The sequence below is a fragment of the Tamandua tetradactyla genome, chromosome 4, assembly GCF_023851605.1.
Source record: "Tamandua tetradactyla isolate mTamTet1 chromosome 4, mTamTet1.pri, whole genome shotgun sequence".
NCBI classification, from domain to species: domain Eukaryota; kingdom Metazoa; phylum Chordata; class Mammalia; order Pilosa; family Myrmecophagidae; genus Tamandua; species Tamandua tetradactyla.
This window is the reverse complement of record NC_135330.1, coordinates 190656683-190674046: the sequence shown is the minus strand read 5'-3', so window position 1 is coordinate 190674046 and position 17364 is coordinate 190656683. Positions and strand designations below refer to the sequence as shown.

Below are 17364 nucleotides of genomic sequence, written 5' to 3'. Positions count from 1 at the left end.
TATGCCTGGGCCCTGAACCCAGACACTGTCACACCATTTTCTGCTGTCTCCAGCAGTGTCAGGTACCTGCCGCCATCCAAATCATTCCCTACCCTTGCCAGCGGGGAAGATGGTGACAGAGGAAAACAAGAGAAGCAGAGGGGTAATTCCTGGGGGCTGTGGGAACCCCTAAATCCTCAGAGTACCAGGCGGGATTCTATTTTCTATTTGGTCAAGAATTCCCACTCTCTTGGCCAAGAAGCGTGTCACTTCCAACGTCAGTTCCAGTGACAGCGAGGTCAGTTCACACAGCACCTCTAGACTGCTATGAAGGTTAGGAAGTTATCACATAATAGTGTAAAAGGGAGATATTTTTAAATGGTGGGTGGTCCTCCCAGGACAAAGTAAAAACAAAACAAAATTACAACAAATGCTGAATTTACCCTAAGATGGGCATTTTTCATATTATAAAAGGACAAAATGGTGTTTTCAAACACAGTTCATCAAATATTCAGCAAAAGAAACATTTTAAATTACCCTCCTGAAATGCAGTTGTTGTTTCTATTTAATTGTGTTAGTCAGCTTTGACTTTGGAACAGAGTCAGCGCCAAAAACACCTTGTGGCCATTAAGAAAGTCCAGCTGAAAGGTTTATAAAAAGCGAATTTTCTCAGATACAAAATACCCAGTGGCACAGCATATTTCTTCTCAACTGTCTCCCCATCACTACAAACAGCATGCAGACCATCCTGCGGCCCTCACACCTCCTGGGACGTGGCGGCACAGCCATCCTTGACATTGTACAATGAAGCGTAACTACGGCCAGGCTAAGCCACCCCTGCCTTGGAACTGAAACTAGATTTTCAACCCCTGTGCTATAGTTCCATATTTTATGCTCATCGTAAACACAAAATTATTTCTACCCAAAATGCTGAAAGTGAGAATCTCAAAATAAAATTTAAAAAAAAATTTTTTTTTCAATTTAAGCCAGGAGAATAGCAGAAAAGCAAGGAAAATCTTTCCCAAATTGGATTTAGAAACTAGAAAATTGCTTTGAGGTTTCAGAAATATCCATCAAGAGCAATGCAGTTGACAAGTCTGAACTGAAGCAGTGGGCTCCTTCTAAGGGATGCCAGGGAACAGGGCAAATGTGCATTTATTCTAAGTAAACCTCACAGAGGATGCAAATGCCACAATGTGAAATTTGCATATCATGGAGATGACCTGTGCCTTCTCACAAACTACATATTGCAATCAATGCTAGCAATTAATTTCAAGTCTCCCAACTAGCACTTTCTGGCATGTCTTTAAAATTAGTTTTTACCTCTTTCCACATAATGGTATGCCACATACCATTTCTTAACACTGCAAAAGAAAAAACAACATACAGGTTAATTCTGGTGATAATTAAAATGAAATCAGCTTTTCAAAGCCCAAAGGCTCCTTAAAAATGTTAATTTATTAATTCTAATATTCCTTATCAAGGGTTAAAGTTATCCTTAGACATAAAGTTATATTACCCCTCCCATAGAAAATTGATCCCCAATCTATATACCCTGTTGCATATATACCTTAATGAAGACACATAAATTTTCATGTTCCGCCCAAAAAAAGAACAATAAAAAAGTCTGCTGCTATAAGATTTAAGAGAGAGAGAGAGTTGATGTTCTAAAAATCATTACAATAAAAAGTAGGTAGGGAGAGATTATGAATCGAGGATGTAAATGTGCAGATGCTTTTCAGGAACTGTCTAGTTCCTGAAAATTGCAATGTTTTCTAAAATTCTAAAGTGCACCAGTCCTATTCAGACATTTTATCAGGACTAAGATTTTCTTTGATTTGTTTCTCATTTCTCTCTTCCCTTAAAATATTTTCTAGATCATCTTCCCAATTTATCTCAATACCACTAACTGCTAATTACTTAAACTTTCTAAAAATGCAGACCTTATTCTAAGTTTTACAATAGAAAAAGTGATTCAACCTGGTCTCTTACCTATGGTTTTCTTTTTATTGATTGCATTGTCCGCCTTATGCCGCTTCTGTTACAGAAAGAAAAGAGGTCCTTAGATCTCAGAGTTCCAAACGAGTAATTGAAATCACAAATGATAAGTTCAGGGGAAAAAAAAATCAAGGAAACTGTCAAGGGCTCTAATGCAGCTAAATTCAGTTCAACAGTTTAGGGACCTAGCGTTGCTCACAAAATTTTAGATGGAGTCTGTGCTGCTTTGAGTGAGTATGTTTTGGTTCTACCAATTAGCAAGCACTTTGAAGTATGAAACTCCTCTCTCCTCATTTGTTCTAGAGGAGATTAAAAGAATTACTCAAGACGATAATCTAAACAAACAACTGAGTCCAGTTTACCGATAAAGTATGTTTTGGGCAAAGTGCCTTTGTCTTGATTTGTATCTCATTTATTCATCAATTTCCAGAAGGTTGTATGTATGGATGAGTGACAATGAGGAAGTATCAGGGGGTGTGGGGGCACGGGGGGATGTGAGAGGGAGACAATACGAATGTGGTTATAGACAAAGAACTTGGAGATACATATTCTGGGATAGATGTGAGGATAGAGAGAATTGTTAAAACGTTATCTCAGGCATAGCAAGCACAGTGCAGCTCAACAGGCAGCATGACAATCCTTAACTTGCCACCCATATTAGCAAGCTCTGAAGTAGGATGTAAGGAATATCGATGATAAAAATCAGAGAGGGTCCAGAGACATAACATTGGAATGAGTTTGAACCACTTGTGTGTCACTCTAGAAATATTTAAGGCACTCAGGGTCCTCGTTGCCTCCAAAAAATACCATCACAAGGCTTAAGACACTGGTTAATCAATAGCCCAGTTTCCTGTTTTAAATACATAACTCAAAGCAACCAGTAAGTTATAAGTTATACTCAATACAATGGCTATATTATCTGAAAGCAAAAACTTACAAAATCTTCTACGATCTCTTTGATGCCTGCAATTGTTAAAATAATGATCAATGGCACCAGGGTGGTATATCTTCCTGTAGGAGATACATCAGGAATTTGCTGTAAGATAAAAGATCAAAGGAGAGGAAGTTGGCACATTAAAATCCATGCAATGAAGAAAGGAGGCGCTGGCCACTCCCTTCGCAATTCTGGTCCTTTTCTCTAATGGAAAAACGCATTACAGAATTACCCGGTTTTTAAAACCTCTCTCTCGCTAAGCCCAACTCTGCAAGTGAAATCATTGCCCTCCTCCCTACATGGGACATGACATCCAGGGGTGAAAGTCTCCCTGGCGGCGTGGGAGATGACTCTCAGGGATAAGCCTGGCCCTGGCACTGGGTGATCAACAATTGCTCTTCTGACCAAAAGGGAGAAAAGAAGTGTAACAAATAAGGTCCCAGAGTGCAAATAGAGTCGAGCGGCTACTCTGCAGGTCATTCTTACACAAGCTTCAGTTAGACATTGCTATATATCATAACTCGCCAAACTCCAGCCTAAAACATTCCAGCCAATCCTAAAGAACTATCCCGTATTACTGACAGCCAGTTTCAATGTGAAAAAGTTAGAATGGGTATAGCCCAAATACTCCTAAACAGTGGGAGCAAGATCAAAAGTGATGGTGGAGTTATACAGAGAAGGTAGGGTTAACAAACGTGTATAATTGCTGAATTACTATACTGAGATTCCTTTTAGTCTCCAGTATCTTAGGGCAGTTAGAAGCAAAAACCTAAAATGGTAGAATTGTAACCCATACCAAACTCTGAAATCTGTTTTACAACTAATTGTTGTGATGTGCGTTGAAATTTATTGTTTTTGTGTGTATATATTATTTTTCACAAAAAGAAAAAACAAAACTATTTCTCCTAGCCTCCAGTGTTTTGGAGGAGCTAGAAGGAAAAATCTGAAAGAGTGGAATGGTAACCCATAGCAAACTCTGAAAACTGTTCTGTATCTACTTGTTGAACTTTACTTTGAAAATCATTGCTTCTTCTTTCTTTTCTTTGTATATATGCTATATTTAACAATAAAAAACATTTTTAAAAAAACTAGCCATGTTTTTATATATTTTATACAACATTGCTGTGTATTGGGGAGAGAAAAGGGGTTAAAAGTATGACCACAGGGCTATTTTTCAATGACTCTTTTAGTAACCACAATTATCCTTAAGGCAATACCGAAAGAAGGTTCCCTTTACAGAAAGATGATGTTTGTTCACTCTTGGAAACAATGGATGAAGGAAGCAACCTACATTCAGGTATCTGCAACCCTTTTTCAGTGAAGTGGCCTTTCAGCAAAAATCTCACTTTGCATGTAATTAAGGTTACAAATTTTAGATAGCTTTTAAAAAATTACCTGTAATAAGGCAATGAAGAGGAAGAAGGCATTAGCAGCTCTTCTAATCTGCTCATACAAGAATCGAGGTAGAAATGTCAACAAGCTGTACTTAGCTGTACTGTAAAGACAAAAAGAAAAAAACCCGACTATCAGTTAAACTAAGAAACTAGAACAAAACAAAAAGTTTCAAAAACATACAACCAGTTTTAATGACAAAATGCTTCAAAACTCGGAGCAAGAAAACTGGAATGCTGGCGCTCTTTTACAAAGGCCTTATTATATAGAAGGATGCACCTGATAGGAATAATTTTGGATGCAATCTTTGTTTTCAAACTTTGATACACATATATTCCTAGAGTTTTCATACATTAAAAGCAGGAAAATCTTCTCACCTTCTACGAGCTACATGCTACACACATAATAGGTATGCAAAGATTGTTTGTTAGAGGAAGACGTCTCAAGGATCACAAAGCATGTACCAAATACGGTAAGATATGAACGCTGAAATAAAGAGTGAGGCGGCACCATCAATCGATTTACTCACACAAGTGAAGGAGAGGAATTATTCCAGAATTTGTGATGCACTGCAGTATTTATTACAAAACCACTGGAATCAACATAGAAAGTCAACTCTATAAAACATGCCCTGATTAACAGGCCTGGGAAACAGAGTTCATAGGTCCCTCTGCAGACCCACCACAGATATCTTACACTTCAACCACACCTGAATAAACTATATTTCTTCCACACACTCTTTAGGGTGATAGTTAATTTCATGTGTCACCATGGCTAGGTTATGGTGCCCATTTGTTTGGATAAGCAAGCACTGGTGTGTCAGTTACTATAAGGGTATTCTGTAGACAGATTTGAATCATTAGTCAGTTGATGGCATGTACATCTGATTGCATCTACAATCAACAAAGGAGATCGCCTTCAGCGATGAGGGGAGTCTCCCCATCCAATCATTTGGAGGCCTTGAGGATTTCAGAACTGAGGATTTCAGCAATCAGAAAGAAGAATTTCCATCTCTACTTCTGCCAACCAACTTTGCCTGGGGAATTCAATGTCAACTTTTCCAGAGTTTCCAACTTGGGGTTTCTCCTGGAAGATTTAATGTTTCCCTGCAGAATTCAAACTTGCCAAACCCCACAGGAGTGTGAGTTAATTCCTATAACAAATTTCTTAGTATTCACATATCCTGTTGGTTCTATTTCTCTAGAGAGTCCTAAGGCAGCCCCTTTTACTCACACTTTTGCTTTCTCCATGTGACTAAACTGTGCTTCACATCTTATCTTCCCACTTAATCCCACATCCTCCATTAAGTTTGGTAAATTCATAATGACTCTTCTTCCTCTGAGCCCACAGTTTGGTGCTTATACTTTGGGCTGGCTTGAAAGCATTATGCACCCCAGAAAAGCCATGTTTTAATCCTAATCCAATCTTGTGAAAGCAGCTGTTTCTTTTAATGCTGACTCAATATTGCACATTATTGAATATTTTCAATTAGATTATCTCCATGGAGTTGTGACACACCCAATTGTGGGTCTGATCTTTTAAATAGATGGAGATGTGACTCCTCCCATTCCAGGTGGGTCTGGATTAGTTTATTAGAATCCTTTAAAAGAGGAAAGACTTTGGAAAGTCAGAAATGATAGAGCTGACAGAAACTTCAGAGTAGAGCTGACACAGATGCTGATACTTGGAGAACAGAGCCACGGACGTTTGGAGATTCTTTGAAGTCCAGCAGATATCACCATGAGATGTTAAGCAAGCCAGAACCTGGAGAGGGCAAAGGGAAGCCGAGAGATGAAAGCCAGCCCTGGAGAAATAAAGTGAGGAGCCCCCACAGGAACTGAGACCGAAAGCAACTGAACCCAGGAGCACAGGACCAGCAGATATCAGCTAAGTGCCTTCCCAGCTGACAGAGGTGTTCTGGACCCATTGGCCTTTCTTGAATTAAGGTATCTTTCCCTGGATGCCTTAGTCTGGACAATTTTATAGGCTTAGAACTGTAAACTTGTAACTCATTAAATTTTCCTTTTTAAAAGCCATTCCAGTTCTGGTATATTGCATTCTGGCAACTTGCAAACTACCACATCCCTGCCTTATCATCTGCTTTGCTTTAATTATATAAATCACAAGGTAGATAGTCTGTGCACAGTGAAAGAACCCAAAAGCATAAATTGAGAACCCTGGATAAAATGGACTGCTGCTACAGTTGCTCAAAGGCTAACCCCAGTTCAAACCATAAGAATATACTTGATTTCTAATTCACCCTCTGAAGGCCTGAAGGCATGAGTCTGAGTCCACTCTTAACTGAAATGCAATTTTAGCAAGATTATTGGGTTTCAAATATACAACAAATTAGAAGCATCAAAGTAGAGAGCAGAGGGTTCAAGGGGACTGAAAATGCTAGAGGCACATGTGCTGCTGGTGGAGAACTAGACAGCAACCAATCAGAAGAATGACAAAATAAGACCAAAGCTGGCAGTCCAATTTATACATATTTAACAGTGAGAGGTCATGTGGTGGAGCAGTGTACCACTTTCCCTGCCACTGCCGCAGGGGAAATCCTGCAGGGACGGCTGGTATTCTACAATAGGTAATGATCAGAGTTTCCCTTAAGACAAAATCGTGCTTAGTCTTCTGCTTCAGGTGCTAATGGTTGAGTATGATAAATTATATTTAAAAAGCATTTATAAAATGGTTCAGACTTCAAGAAATTGACACTTGTAAGGATGTATTCAAATTCACTAGAAAAATGTGCTGACATGGAGTTTCCTTCTCGTTTATCTAGCACAAGGGGTAATCAGATGTCTCTTTAAATTTTTGCCAGAGAGAATAGACTAGCTTGCATTAAGTTGGTTAAAGATTAAGGAAAATATATCACACGCATGTATATGGCAGCTCACAGCACAAAGCTGTGTTTACTCCAGCTCGGAGGACACACAAAGTTGAATGGGACACCGTGCGCTCTGATAAGGCAACACCTGAAAGGAACTCTGAAATAAAGCCACCACCCCATATCACGAAAGCAAGTAGAAGTGGCACGAAGCTGGGCCTGGGTCACACCTGCACAGCACACCAAGAAAATACGGCCAAAATCCCCAAGAGTTTTCTAAGCCATCCTACCATCATATGAGGACGGAGCTCCCAGGAAGAGTCAGATCCACCCTCAGGAGGCCCGGGGAGCCTGTGATGGGCGGGGCCGGCCCTCTGATTTCCAAGGGGACCCAGCTCAGCAAGGCGGACCTCTCTCCTTAGGTGCAAGCATTAACTCGCATCTCCCACACGGCCATCGGGACACACTGGCTCCAAACGCATCCGCCCTGCCCCCCAGCCCGGCGGAGCGCAGCGGGCGGACACTGCCAGCAGAGCTTGTTACCCATGTGGGACTCAGCACAGAGCTTCTCACTTTCAGCCGGATTCTGGGTACAGGACCTTAGATATTTCGGATGTAGCGTGCTTGTACCACTTGCCGACACTCCCAGTCCTCGTGGAGTTAAGAAAACATACAGAGAATGTGACAACTGAGTCGCATGCTGCGAGGCTGTAAGCTTATGTAAAGCTACAAAATGTAAAATGGCATTCTTCATGTGTGTTTACATGACGGTATAGCCATTCAATGAAAAATGCATTTTTTTGCCATTACAACCATCAATTTTTATGAAGACTATTTATTAAGGGCAAGGAAAAGCACCTCAGGACCATTTTATTCAGTGAAAAAGCAGGAGATTAAATTATATAAACAATCCTATTTTATATACATATTTTTATATTTTTGTATGCTTAGGGAAAAAAAAAACAGGAAATAAACGTACCAGAATATTGCCAATGAGATATCTCTACATGGTCAGACTACAGGGTTTTTATATTCTGCTTTACACATTTCTGTATTTTCCAAGTGTCTATAATGAACATAATTAACTTTTTTAGGCCAGGCAAAGATTGTTAAAATTATATGAAGAACATATTCCTATGTAACAAGCTCCACAAAATTGCAAATTAAATAGGCCACAGTCCACATGTGTCCATCCTGATTGCTTTACTAGTAGAAAATGTGGCAAATGTGATACCTTTCAAATAGCACAAAATCAAAACATCTTGTCACCACACACCCACTAACGATTTCACTAGACTTTTTTTTTTTTTTTTTTGGTAAAAGGGGAAAAATATTTGCTTTAGGTATTTAAGATATATATTTAAAATATGATCAGTATGCTTTTTTAAAAAAAATCTGTTTCAACCAGAAAACCTTCTCAACTTGAATGTATACTGTGGTTTGGTGGTAAATTGCTAGATAGTTGCTATGTCATCTCCAAATTGCTTTTATTTAGAGGATTACTGTTATCATTTGTTTTTCTAGAATCTTAGTATGTTTTAATGTCGCATGTGTCCCAGAAATTCTGAAGAAAAGTACAGCAAAATGAAAATACTGCTAGTTATTAACAAGTATAATACTACTTTGAACTTATAATGCTTTTATATACAGCCTATGAAGTCAGGCAGAAAATATATACGTAATGTCTGAATATTTGAATGTTGTCTTCATGTCTATGTACATAAATAATCATGCTTTTAATCAATAAAAGTATAATTTCTCATAAAATTCAAAAAAAAGAAAACATGAAAATTCACACAGCACTCCAAGACTGTAGAAAGTATCTTGCAAACTTGACAATATGCATATCTAATATCTGAATCTAAGATCGCGGCTATAATAAAACAGACACCGTACATACACCATTAGCCCTTGAGCCAGTTGATGGGCGAGTATTTCCCACTTGAGTGAAATACTGAAGTCTGCTTAGAGACCCACTTGTCTCCAAACGCTGTGAACGCAGAGTGGACTTGGGGAGGAAGGGACCCTGGCTACGCAGGGGTGGGGGAAGGGAGACAATATCAACATTTACTCCACTAGAACTAGGAAAAGGAGTATTAAATGTTTTCATTCTGAGATACAGTTAGCCAGGAGAGGCTCATGTTGCTAGACCAAGGTTCATACTTTGAGTAGCAAGGGTTTAGGGTAGTGACTGAGGAGGCAAATGTGTTTAAATCTCTTAACTGAATGAAGGCACACCAACTCTGCCAAACACTCTAAAATAAAAGGGTCATCTGTAAGAGGATGGGAGAAAGTGTACCATTCACTGTTTCAGGAGAAATAACATCTACAGAGTTAGGTGGGAGAAAGAAGGAGTTCCCTGCAGAACAGATGGCTCACCCATGGGCAACAGTCATCCCCAAAAGACCTGACTCAAACTTCATGTGCCAGCATTGCCATCGGTGTTGATGGTCATAGCAAAACAAAATGAACCGACTGCACATAAGTCCAAGGGATTCAATGAGTCTCAGAGATGTGGAATTGGGGGGAATTGGCCATGAGCAAACAGGAACCTTTCCTTGTAATTTATTCTGTTTCTGCCTAAACATCTGGTAGCCCAGCGTTTCCTGGAACTGGGTGACATGAAGAACGAGCTAGGGGCTTGTCAAAATCTGTCCACCCATCCTTTCAGCAGATAATTTCTGAGTTATCCCAAATCTGTGCTGAGTTGAGTCCTGTGCTAGGCAATGCGAATACTGTAGGGAACCAAATGGTCAAAACGTCACAGCCTGAAGGGAATCACATTCTAGAGGAGAAATGAGAGTTAGAAGAAATAAATAAAGCACAGAACAGGACAGATGATGATGAATACCATGGTGAGGAGTATATCAGGGAAGAGGGGTGTGGAAGGTACACCAGTGGGGGCTGGGGTTCAACAGGGTGATCAGACAGTGTTCCACTACGAAGGTAACTTTTGAGCTAAGCCCTGAAGCAGGTAAAGAAGTAGTAACAAGGCATGTGGATACAGAGGGAAAAAACTTTGCAGAGAGAGGGAACAGCAAGAGCAAAATCCTTGAGGCAGGAGAGTCCGACTGTCCCTCCAACAGGAGGCCAATGTGAGTGGAAAGGAGGAGGAGACCCACAAAGACAACATCGAAGACTCCCATGGGGTTTGGAGGTCAAGTCCATACTCTGGCCTTTTTCTCTTCAGGAGATGGGAAACTTCTGGAGGATTCCAAGGAGAAGGAAACGATCTAACAAGAATACCAACTTGCAAACCTCCTCTGGAGATTGGGATCCAGCAGGGGTGGAGCACAGTTATATATATATGATGGGCATGGTCACTCCCCTCTTGATAATTCTCATGATCTGGCAAGCATGGGAAACAGTCCATCAGAAACCAAACTATGGGTCTTGCCAACCTACAGGTCTGGGGCTGCCCAACCACCACAGATCACAAAGCAATTCTTCTGATCTGAAGAAAGAGAGAAAGGCAAAAACCACAGACAGCATTTGAGTATGATTTTCCAGCTATGGGGAAAATCGAAGCTGACAACCGTTCCTCAGAGGCAAATCTAAAATTCAGTAGCTGCTCAAAGTGTCACTTTCCTCCTAAGGCAAGTCTCTAAAGACCCAGAAACCAAACTAGCTTAACACTTTCTTCAAAAACATGAGCAGCAAAGGCACACCAAGGTGTAAAAACAGCCCAGACTGATCATCTTATTCTCCTACATTAGTGCCCAGGGGACAGTGCATGTTGAATATTCACTGAAAGAATGGAAGAAGGTCTCTTGTAAACCTCCCCATGAGAAGTTCCCTGTAAGACACCAATTACTTGTCACCACTCAAAATTCACCAGGCAAAGAGGTCTTCGGGAGTGGGAGACATGGAGATAACATTACATGTCCTAAGAAGGTTGTTCATATCTTCATAAACAGCTAAATTCACATATCCCCCAAGATATATTAAACCATCTCAGGAAGAAGAGAGCAGGAGTATGTGAGACCACTGTACGCCAAGGCACTCATCCACCTTCCTGACAGCAGATGCCACCTGCATCCACGGGGTCCCCCAAGAGAGCATTCCAATGAATAGCAAAGCCTGTGGCCCACCCTGCCTGACATCAACTCCTGACGCCATGCCAGCTCCCTCCCCGATTATATTCTGGAAATCTCCTCAAATAAAATACCTTAACAACGTACCATCGAAAGAAACCACAAATATTTGTTAGGAGAACATCTGGTCTAAAAATAAGTACAGAACCAGTCACAACCCAGGTCTGATTCTACCCCACCCCAAGAGAACAGGAAAAAGAGTCAAGGTATCAACTTTAACGCCACGATGTATCGCATGTAATTTATAACACCTTCATTCCTTTCCTTAGAATTCAATAAATTCTTTCCAAAGAGAAGGAAACAGACCCTATCAAAAGGCAAGATTTATGGCTATCCTAGGTACTGACATGCTACAAATCAAATAAGGCACGGCCAAGACTCTGATATCACATTATCAAATATTATCAAATGAGATACAGCTAAATCCATGCTGCCCGCATGCCCTGTGCCACTGCTCTCGGTCAGGAAAGCAGTGATGCCATCGGTGGAAGGAGAGGACTTGGAGAGTCAAAAGGACACTTCTCAAGCAGACCGAGCTCAGGAACTAGAATAACGAGCAATATCTGGATGGGAAACTAGGCTGGCACAGACAAATGGGGAGATCAGTGGGAGGTTAAGGGATTAATACATAGAATTCACTGGTATGGAATGTACAAAAGTTTAATTTAGATCCAGACATAAAGAAAAATTTCAGTTCTTTGGTTGCAAAGAGTCAAAGGAGTTTAAAAATATCAAAAAACCCAAGTTAAGCTATCATATGCTTATTATTCTGAATTTTTCACTTACCAAACTTTATTCAACTATTTAATCCTAAACGAAATTTTTCTAAGTTATTATGCATATGAAAAAAAATGTACAAAACCTAAGGTTACAGCTCAAATTTTCAAAGAGTAAATATACCCCATAGTCATCTCAGTGAAACTTAACATTTAGAAATTGGGAAATTCTGACTTTATGTGTAGGATTTTAACAGCAATGATGGTCCAGTCTAAAGTCTTTTAATTCACAATTATAAAACAGACACATGCCCATCAGCTCCACCCACGGAGATGCCACTAAAACAGTAGAACAGAATTTTAAAATGCAGTAGACACATCACTCTGGTAGTCATGTTCGATTCAGTCACCACAAATGCTAAACCGGGGAACACTGAACCACTGCACCTACAGGACATCCAGGGTCAGTTTCTAGGAGCCTCTGGTGACGTCTTTATCAACCAATTAACGCATAATCTTGTTTCATTCAAGTGTGTTTCTGTTTGAAGATGTCTTATTTAGTATATAACTGATTCCTTAACACTGAATTCACCACGCACAGCATGCTACCTGGTGCCTGAATGAAGCTTATCTGATGCACGGTATCTTCTCCGTAAGGCGCATCCCAGCTTTCTTGCATGGAGAAACGCTGGACAGCACTTCAGCACTACACTTGAGGGCCATTTTAAACAGCCAAATCATAAAAAAATAAAAGCACAAAAGTTAGACAATGGGCATTAAACGTCCCATGGAAAGGACACCTGCAGTCTGAGAGGTGACACAAGAAGGCAGAGGGCTGCCACATCTGACCTCTGCTGGGAACGTGTGCACATCACATCAGGTGATTCAAATTCTTCACTGTCCTGCGAGTATCCATGAACAACTGCAAAAGCCCCCCAAGCACTGATTTAGGGATTACAAGTAAACCTAGGCAAATAGGTGAATTTGCAAATACGGAATTTGCAAATAATGAGAATCAATTATAGACATTTTCAAAAACTAATGTTTTAGTTTGCTAGCTGCCGGAATGCAATACACTAGAAACAGAATGGCTATTAAAAAGGGGAATTTAATAAGTTGCTAGTTTACAGTTCTAAGGCCAAGAAAATGACCCAATTAAAACAAGTCTGTAGAAATGTCCAATCAAAAGAAAGATGCCTTGGTTCATGAAGGCCGATGAAGCTCAGGGTTTCTCTCTCAAGTGAGAAGGCACATGGCAAACATGGTAGCATTTCTCTCTCAGCTGGAAGGGCACATGGTGAACGCAGCACCATCTGCTAGCTTTCTCTCCTGGCTTCCTGTTTCATGAAGCTCCCCAGGAGGCATTTCCCTTCTTCATTTGCAAAGGTCACTGGCTAATGGACTCTGCTTCTCATGGCTATATCATTCTTCTCTGCTCTCTCTGAATCTCCAGCTTTCTCCAAAATGTTTCCTCTTTTATAGGATTCCAGTTAACTAATCAAGACCCACCCAAATGGGTGGAGACACACCTCTAGCTAATCCAGCTTAACAATCACTCTTGATTAAATCACACCTCCAGGGAGATGATCTAATTACAGTTTCAAACATACAATACTGAATAGGGATTAGAAGAAACAGCTGCCTTTACAAAATGGGATTAGGATTAAAACATGGCTTTTCTAGGGTACATACATCATTTCAAACCAGCACAACTAGGAGAGGAATCAGCAGCAAAGGAGTTTTTTTCTAAAATAGACTCCTTGTCTGTGTGCCTCCAAAGTGTCTTCTAAATTTGACCCGCAACAAGAGAGGAACCACGGAGGGGGATGTAGTCTGAAGAAAGGGAAGCTGGGTTCTACCTCCAGAACCTTCTGAGGAGACACTCTGATCCATCTTTAAGGAGTAATAGAGTTCTCACAAGGCGGGCACAGACAGAGGGGATAAGAGGGGCACAAGACCAGAAGCAAACTGCTTTAGCCTGTAAAACTGATATGGAAAGGGGTCTGAGGCAACAGAGGAAAGTAAAAGGAAATGTTTGGAGTCTCCAGACAGAGGAGACCTCAGGAGATCTGGGTAATGTGTCTGGAGAAACTCAAGGAGATAAACCCTAATGAGCTAAAAGCAAAAGACTAAATAAATGAAGCAGTGTTCCTCTCTCACAGCCAACTGCTAAACCCATGGCCAAACATCCCAAGATGATTCCTGGTGCAAGCACACAAACCTCAGGGAAGTAAAAAAAACAAGCCCTTCACATACCCAGGTTTGAAACAAGAAGTGAAGCTGGAGATCTGACCCTTTCTCCCAGGACATCCCACCAGTCTCTGTCCTCAGACTTGTGAAAATTAGCCTGCATATTTAGAAAGTATCCAATGTGAAAAAGAGATTACAAAATGAAAAAAGAAGAAAGGGAGAACTGAGGTAACAGACAGTGCAGGAGACTTTAAAAGGCTATTTTTAAAATGCTAGCATCCTCAGTTATAAAAAGATAACACATCCATTAATCAAGAATAAGATGCTGTTCTTAAAAGTGAACTGAATAAAAGAACTACTGGCAGTGAGAAGAATGATATCCTAGCTATAAATTATAATCAAGAGGATAAGAAATAAAAAGTAGAACCAAAAAAAGAAAGATACCAAGGAAGATAAAGGAGATTTATTATACCACCAACATGACAGCCAAGAATCAACAATTATGAGTTCCACACACACAAAAAAAAAACACCAGAGAAAGAGAATATTTTAAAAATTATACTAGAAAATTTCCCAGATCGCTTCTCGGCCTTTTGGCTAAGATCAAGTGTAGTATCTGTTCTTATCAGTTTAATATCTGATACATCCTCTATCCGAGGACAATATATTAAATGGATTTTTGGAACAGGGAGAGGGAATAGGGAGCTTGCTCCGTCCACGCCACGCATCGACCTGGTATTGCAGTACTTCCAGGAATGGTGCACCCCCTCCTCAATTGCGGTATGAATTGACAGACTTGCTTTTTCCTTGTTCTTTTCTTTACCAGACCGGAATGTCTATTGTAAGGTCGTTTCTTCTTCGTCTCTTTCTTTCTTTTCTAGTGACACGTCCTTTATTCGTGGCGATGGCCAACCCAAGTTTCGCCCAAGTGGTAAATAGATGCTAGGAAGTAAGTCTTGCGTGAGTACTTTTACTTGTGCTGCACGCAGGCCCTTTGTTTGATACTTTGTCCAACCTGCGAGAGACCTTCTCTCCTTGTCGCCATGAACTGCGTCACCTGCTCCTGGCTCACTCTCTCTGTTCTATCCTAGGTCTTACACCTCCCGTTGGTTGTAGCCCCCGTTGTTGCTAGCATCATGCTCTCCGTTCACCTTCTGCCTTACCTGCCACTTTCCTCTGTCTTCACTCACCCTCCAACACACCATGTTCTTTACCTCTCTCTATTAACTCGGATCGATTTCCTTGCATACACCCTCGGCTCCCTCACCACACTCCACAAAAAAAAAAAGAGAAAATTTCCCAGAACTCTAAGAAATGAGGTTTTTGATTGAAAGGGCTCAACAAATCAACCAAAACAATAAAAGACAATCAAAATTTTGAAATTACACAATGCCAAAGATTTTTAAAAATTGTAATAGAGCTCATTTATAAAGGAAAAAAAAGTCAGTATGACATTGAACTTAGTAACACAGACAAGGAGAACACGCTTTAGATTTCGATGCCTAACCAAGCGTTAACACTCAACTTCCATTTTCACGTAAACTTTTTAAGGAAGCTATCGTCATGTGTGCTTCAACAAAACTAGACAGTAATCCAAGAAAGAAATAAAAAACAGTATCCAAAAACCAATGACTCCAACTCAAGAAAGCAACAAAGCAAAGTCCTGGGATGATCATTTTATTACACACCTGCAGGCCAACAGTCTATCTGGGAAAGAGGTCTATTGGGGGAAAAAGTGGCACTGAGAGATTATTTTAAATTATAAAGTGATTGCATAACTTAAATGCATACTGATCTGACAAAAAAAGGATTAATACATAAAAAATTGATTGATAGAAAAATGAGGCAGGAAAAGCAAATTCTATTAGAAAAGAAGCAAACAGGTATACACTCTTACACTACTTGGGCTTAAAGCAAATGAGTTAAATCTTTTATCTGTAAGAGAATTCAGAGAGATCATTTCTAAACTTAATTTAGAAATATGGAGAAAACCAACAAAAGAATTAAAGCCAGAAAGAGTTCATATTGGTTGCCTTTAGTGGAACAGGACTAGAGCAAGAGCGGTGGAGCTGGACACTAATTTCCACAATGACCCCTTCCATCCTACGTGACCTTTTAACCATGTCCAGGTGCCATTTTAACAGCAGTTTGATATTTTTATAGAAATAAGTAGCATCCAAATATAACTAGCTGTTGAGGGACCATTAGCTCTTTTAGCCAACTTCCAGTACGGTCAAACACGGGAAGCTGTATTTTGGAACATGAAATTAGGCTAAAGATCTCATTTATTCTTATATGACTTCCCACCACAAAAAAGACACAGGAACCACCCATGTCAGTCACTTCCTTTGGCCAGCGGTCATGGAGAAAAGGAAGAGCAATTCTAACCTGTTCCATGAGAGTCAAACAAGAAGCAAACCCAAGTACAGCTCTGGAAGTATAGCATTTCTAACTGAGCAGACTGGCTTTCAGAACAGGCAGAGGCTTTACCCTGTAACTCCTTAGAAGGAAATCCCTTTATTCTGAAAAGTATTTGCTCTTATTAAGTTCTCTTGCATCTTTTAATCCTCAGCCAAATTCCTAGAACATCGTTCTTTCTTCTTTTCACCAAACCACATCCTTCTCTCTCAGCTAACAGCCCAGGGGTGACCTTCTCTGGCCAATTTTCCCCTATTTATGTCTACTTAATGCACAGTCTGTAATCCCCATCCACTCATTTCAATGCTCTATGTGTGTGCGTCTGTGTGTGTTAAAGCTATTTCTTCTTCTCTTACACAGTGAGCTCTTAACTGGCCGCATCAAATATTTACTCCCCTTACCACCTCTAACTGCCTTGCACTTAGAGCCTGGCAGGCTGCAAAAGCTCACGGCACTTCTCAGGACCAATAGCATAATGCCCCCTGCTGGCCGTCCATCATGACCGGTGGTTACTGCAAAGAAAACACTGGAGCCAAAGGTGAAACTCAAGGTCCTGGCAACAATCTAACAAATTCTTAAGTTTTATGGGGCCTGGATATAATTTGAATACAATATGGATACAACTTTGGAATCTTAAGTTAATACCAATACAAAATTACAAAAACAAAATTGGGCACAAAAACAAATGTTTATTTAGAGTAAGAAAAGAATCACAAATTAACACAAGCTTATAAAGCTGAAAAATATGTCACAATCTCCAGAAAATGTAGGAATTTTATTAACTGTCAGGTATTTTACTTTTCTCCCCACATCTTT

At 40.2% G+C, this 17364-nt stretch overlaps 1 protein-coding gene and 1 non-coding gene across 12 annotated transcripts in view; one reads left to right on the top strand and one right to left on the bottom strand.

The window, feature by feature from the left end:
* The window catches only part of ATP8A2 (ATPase phospholipid transporting 8A2), a 656957-nt gene that overhangs the window by 461196 nt on the left and 178397 nt on the right, over window positions 1-17364 (bottom strand). For 5 of the 11 annotated variants that reach the window (XM_077158861.1, XM_077158869.1, XM_077158868.1 and 2 more), the window contains exons 3-6: window positions 4307-4406; window positions 2915-3013; window positions 1972-2017; window positions 1303-1343 (exon numbers count right to left, since the gene is read on the bottom strand). The exons of 4 other annotated variants lie outside the window; for them this stretch is intronic. In XM_077158861.1, the coding sequence (XP_077014976.1) occupies window positions 1303-1343; window positions 1972-2017; window positions 2915-3013; window positions 4307-4406 (286 nt within the window). Of the gene's footprint in view, window positions 1-1302; window positions 1344-1971; window positions 2018-2914; window positions 3014-4306; window positions 4407-17364 lie in introns of those variants that run through there. 2 more of the 11 variants (XM_077158864.1, XM_077158870.1) reach the window with 2 other exon arrangements.
* On the top strand, window positions 14708-14899 carry LOC143681980 (U2 spliceosomal RNA). The gene has a single exon (XR_013175012.1). It is a non-coding gene; the product is annotated as a U2 spliceosomal RNA (small nuclear RNA).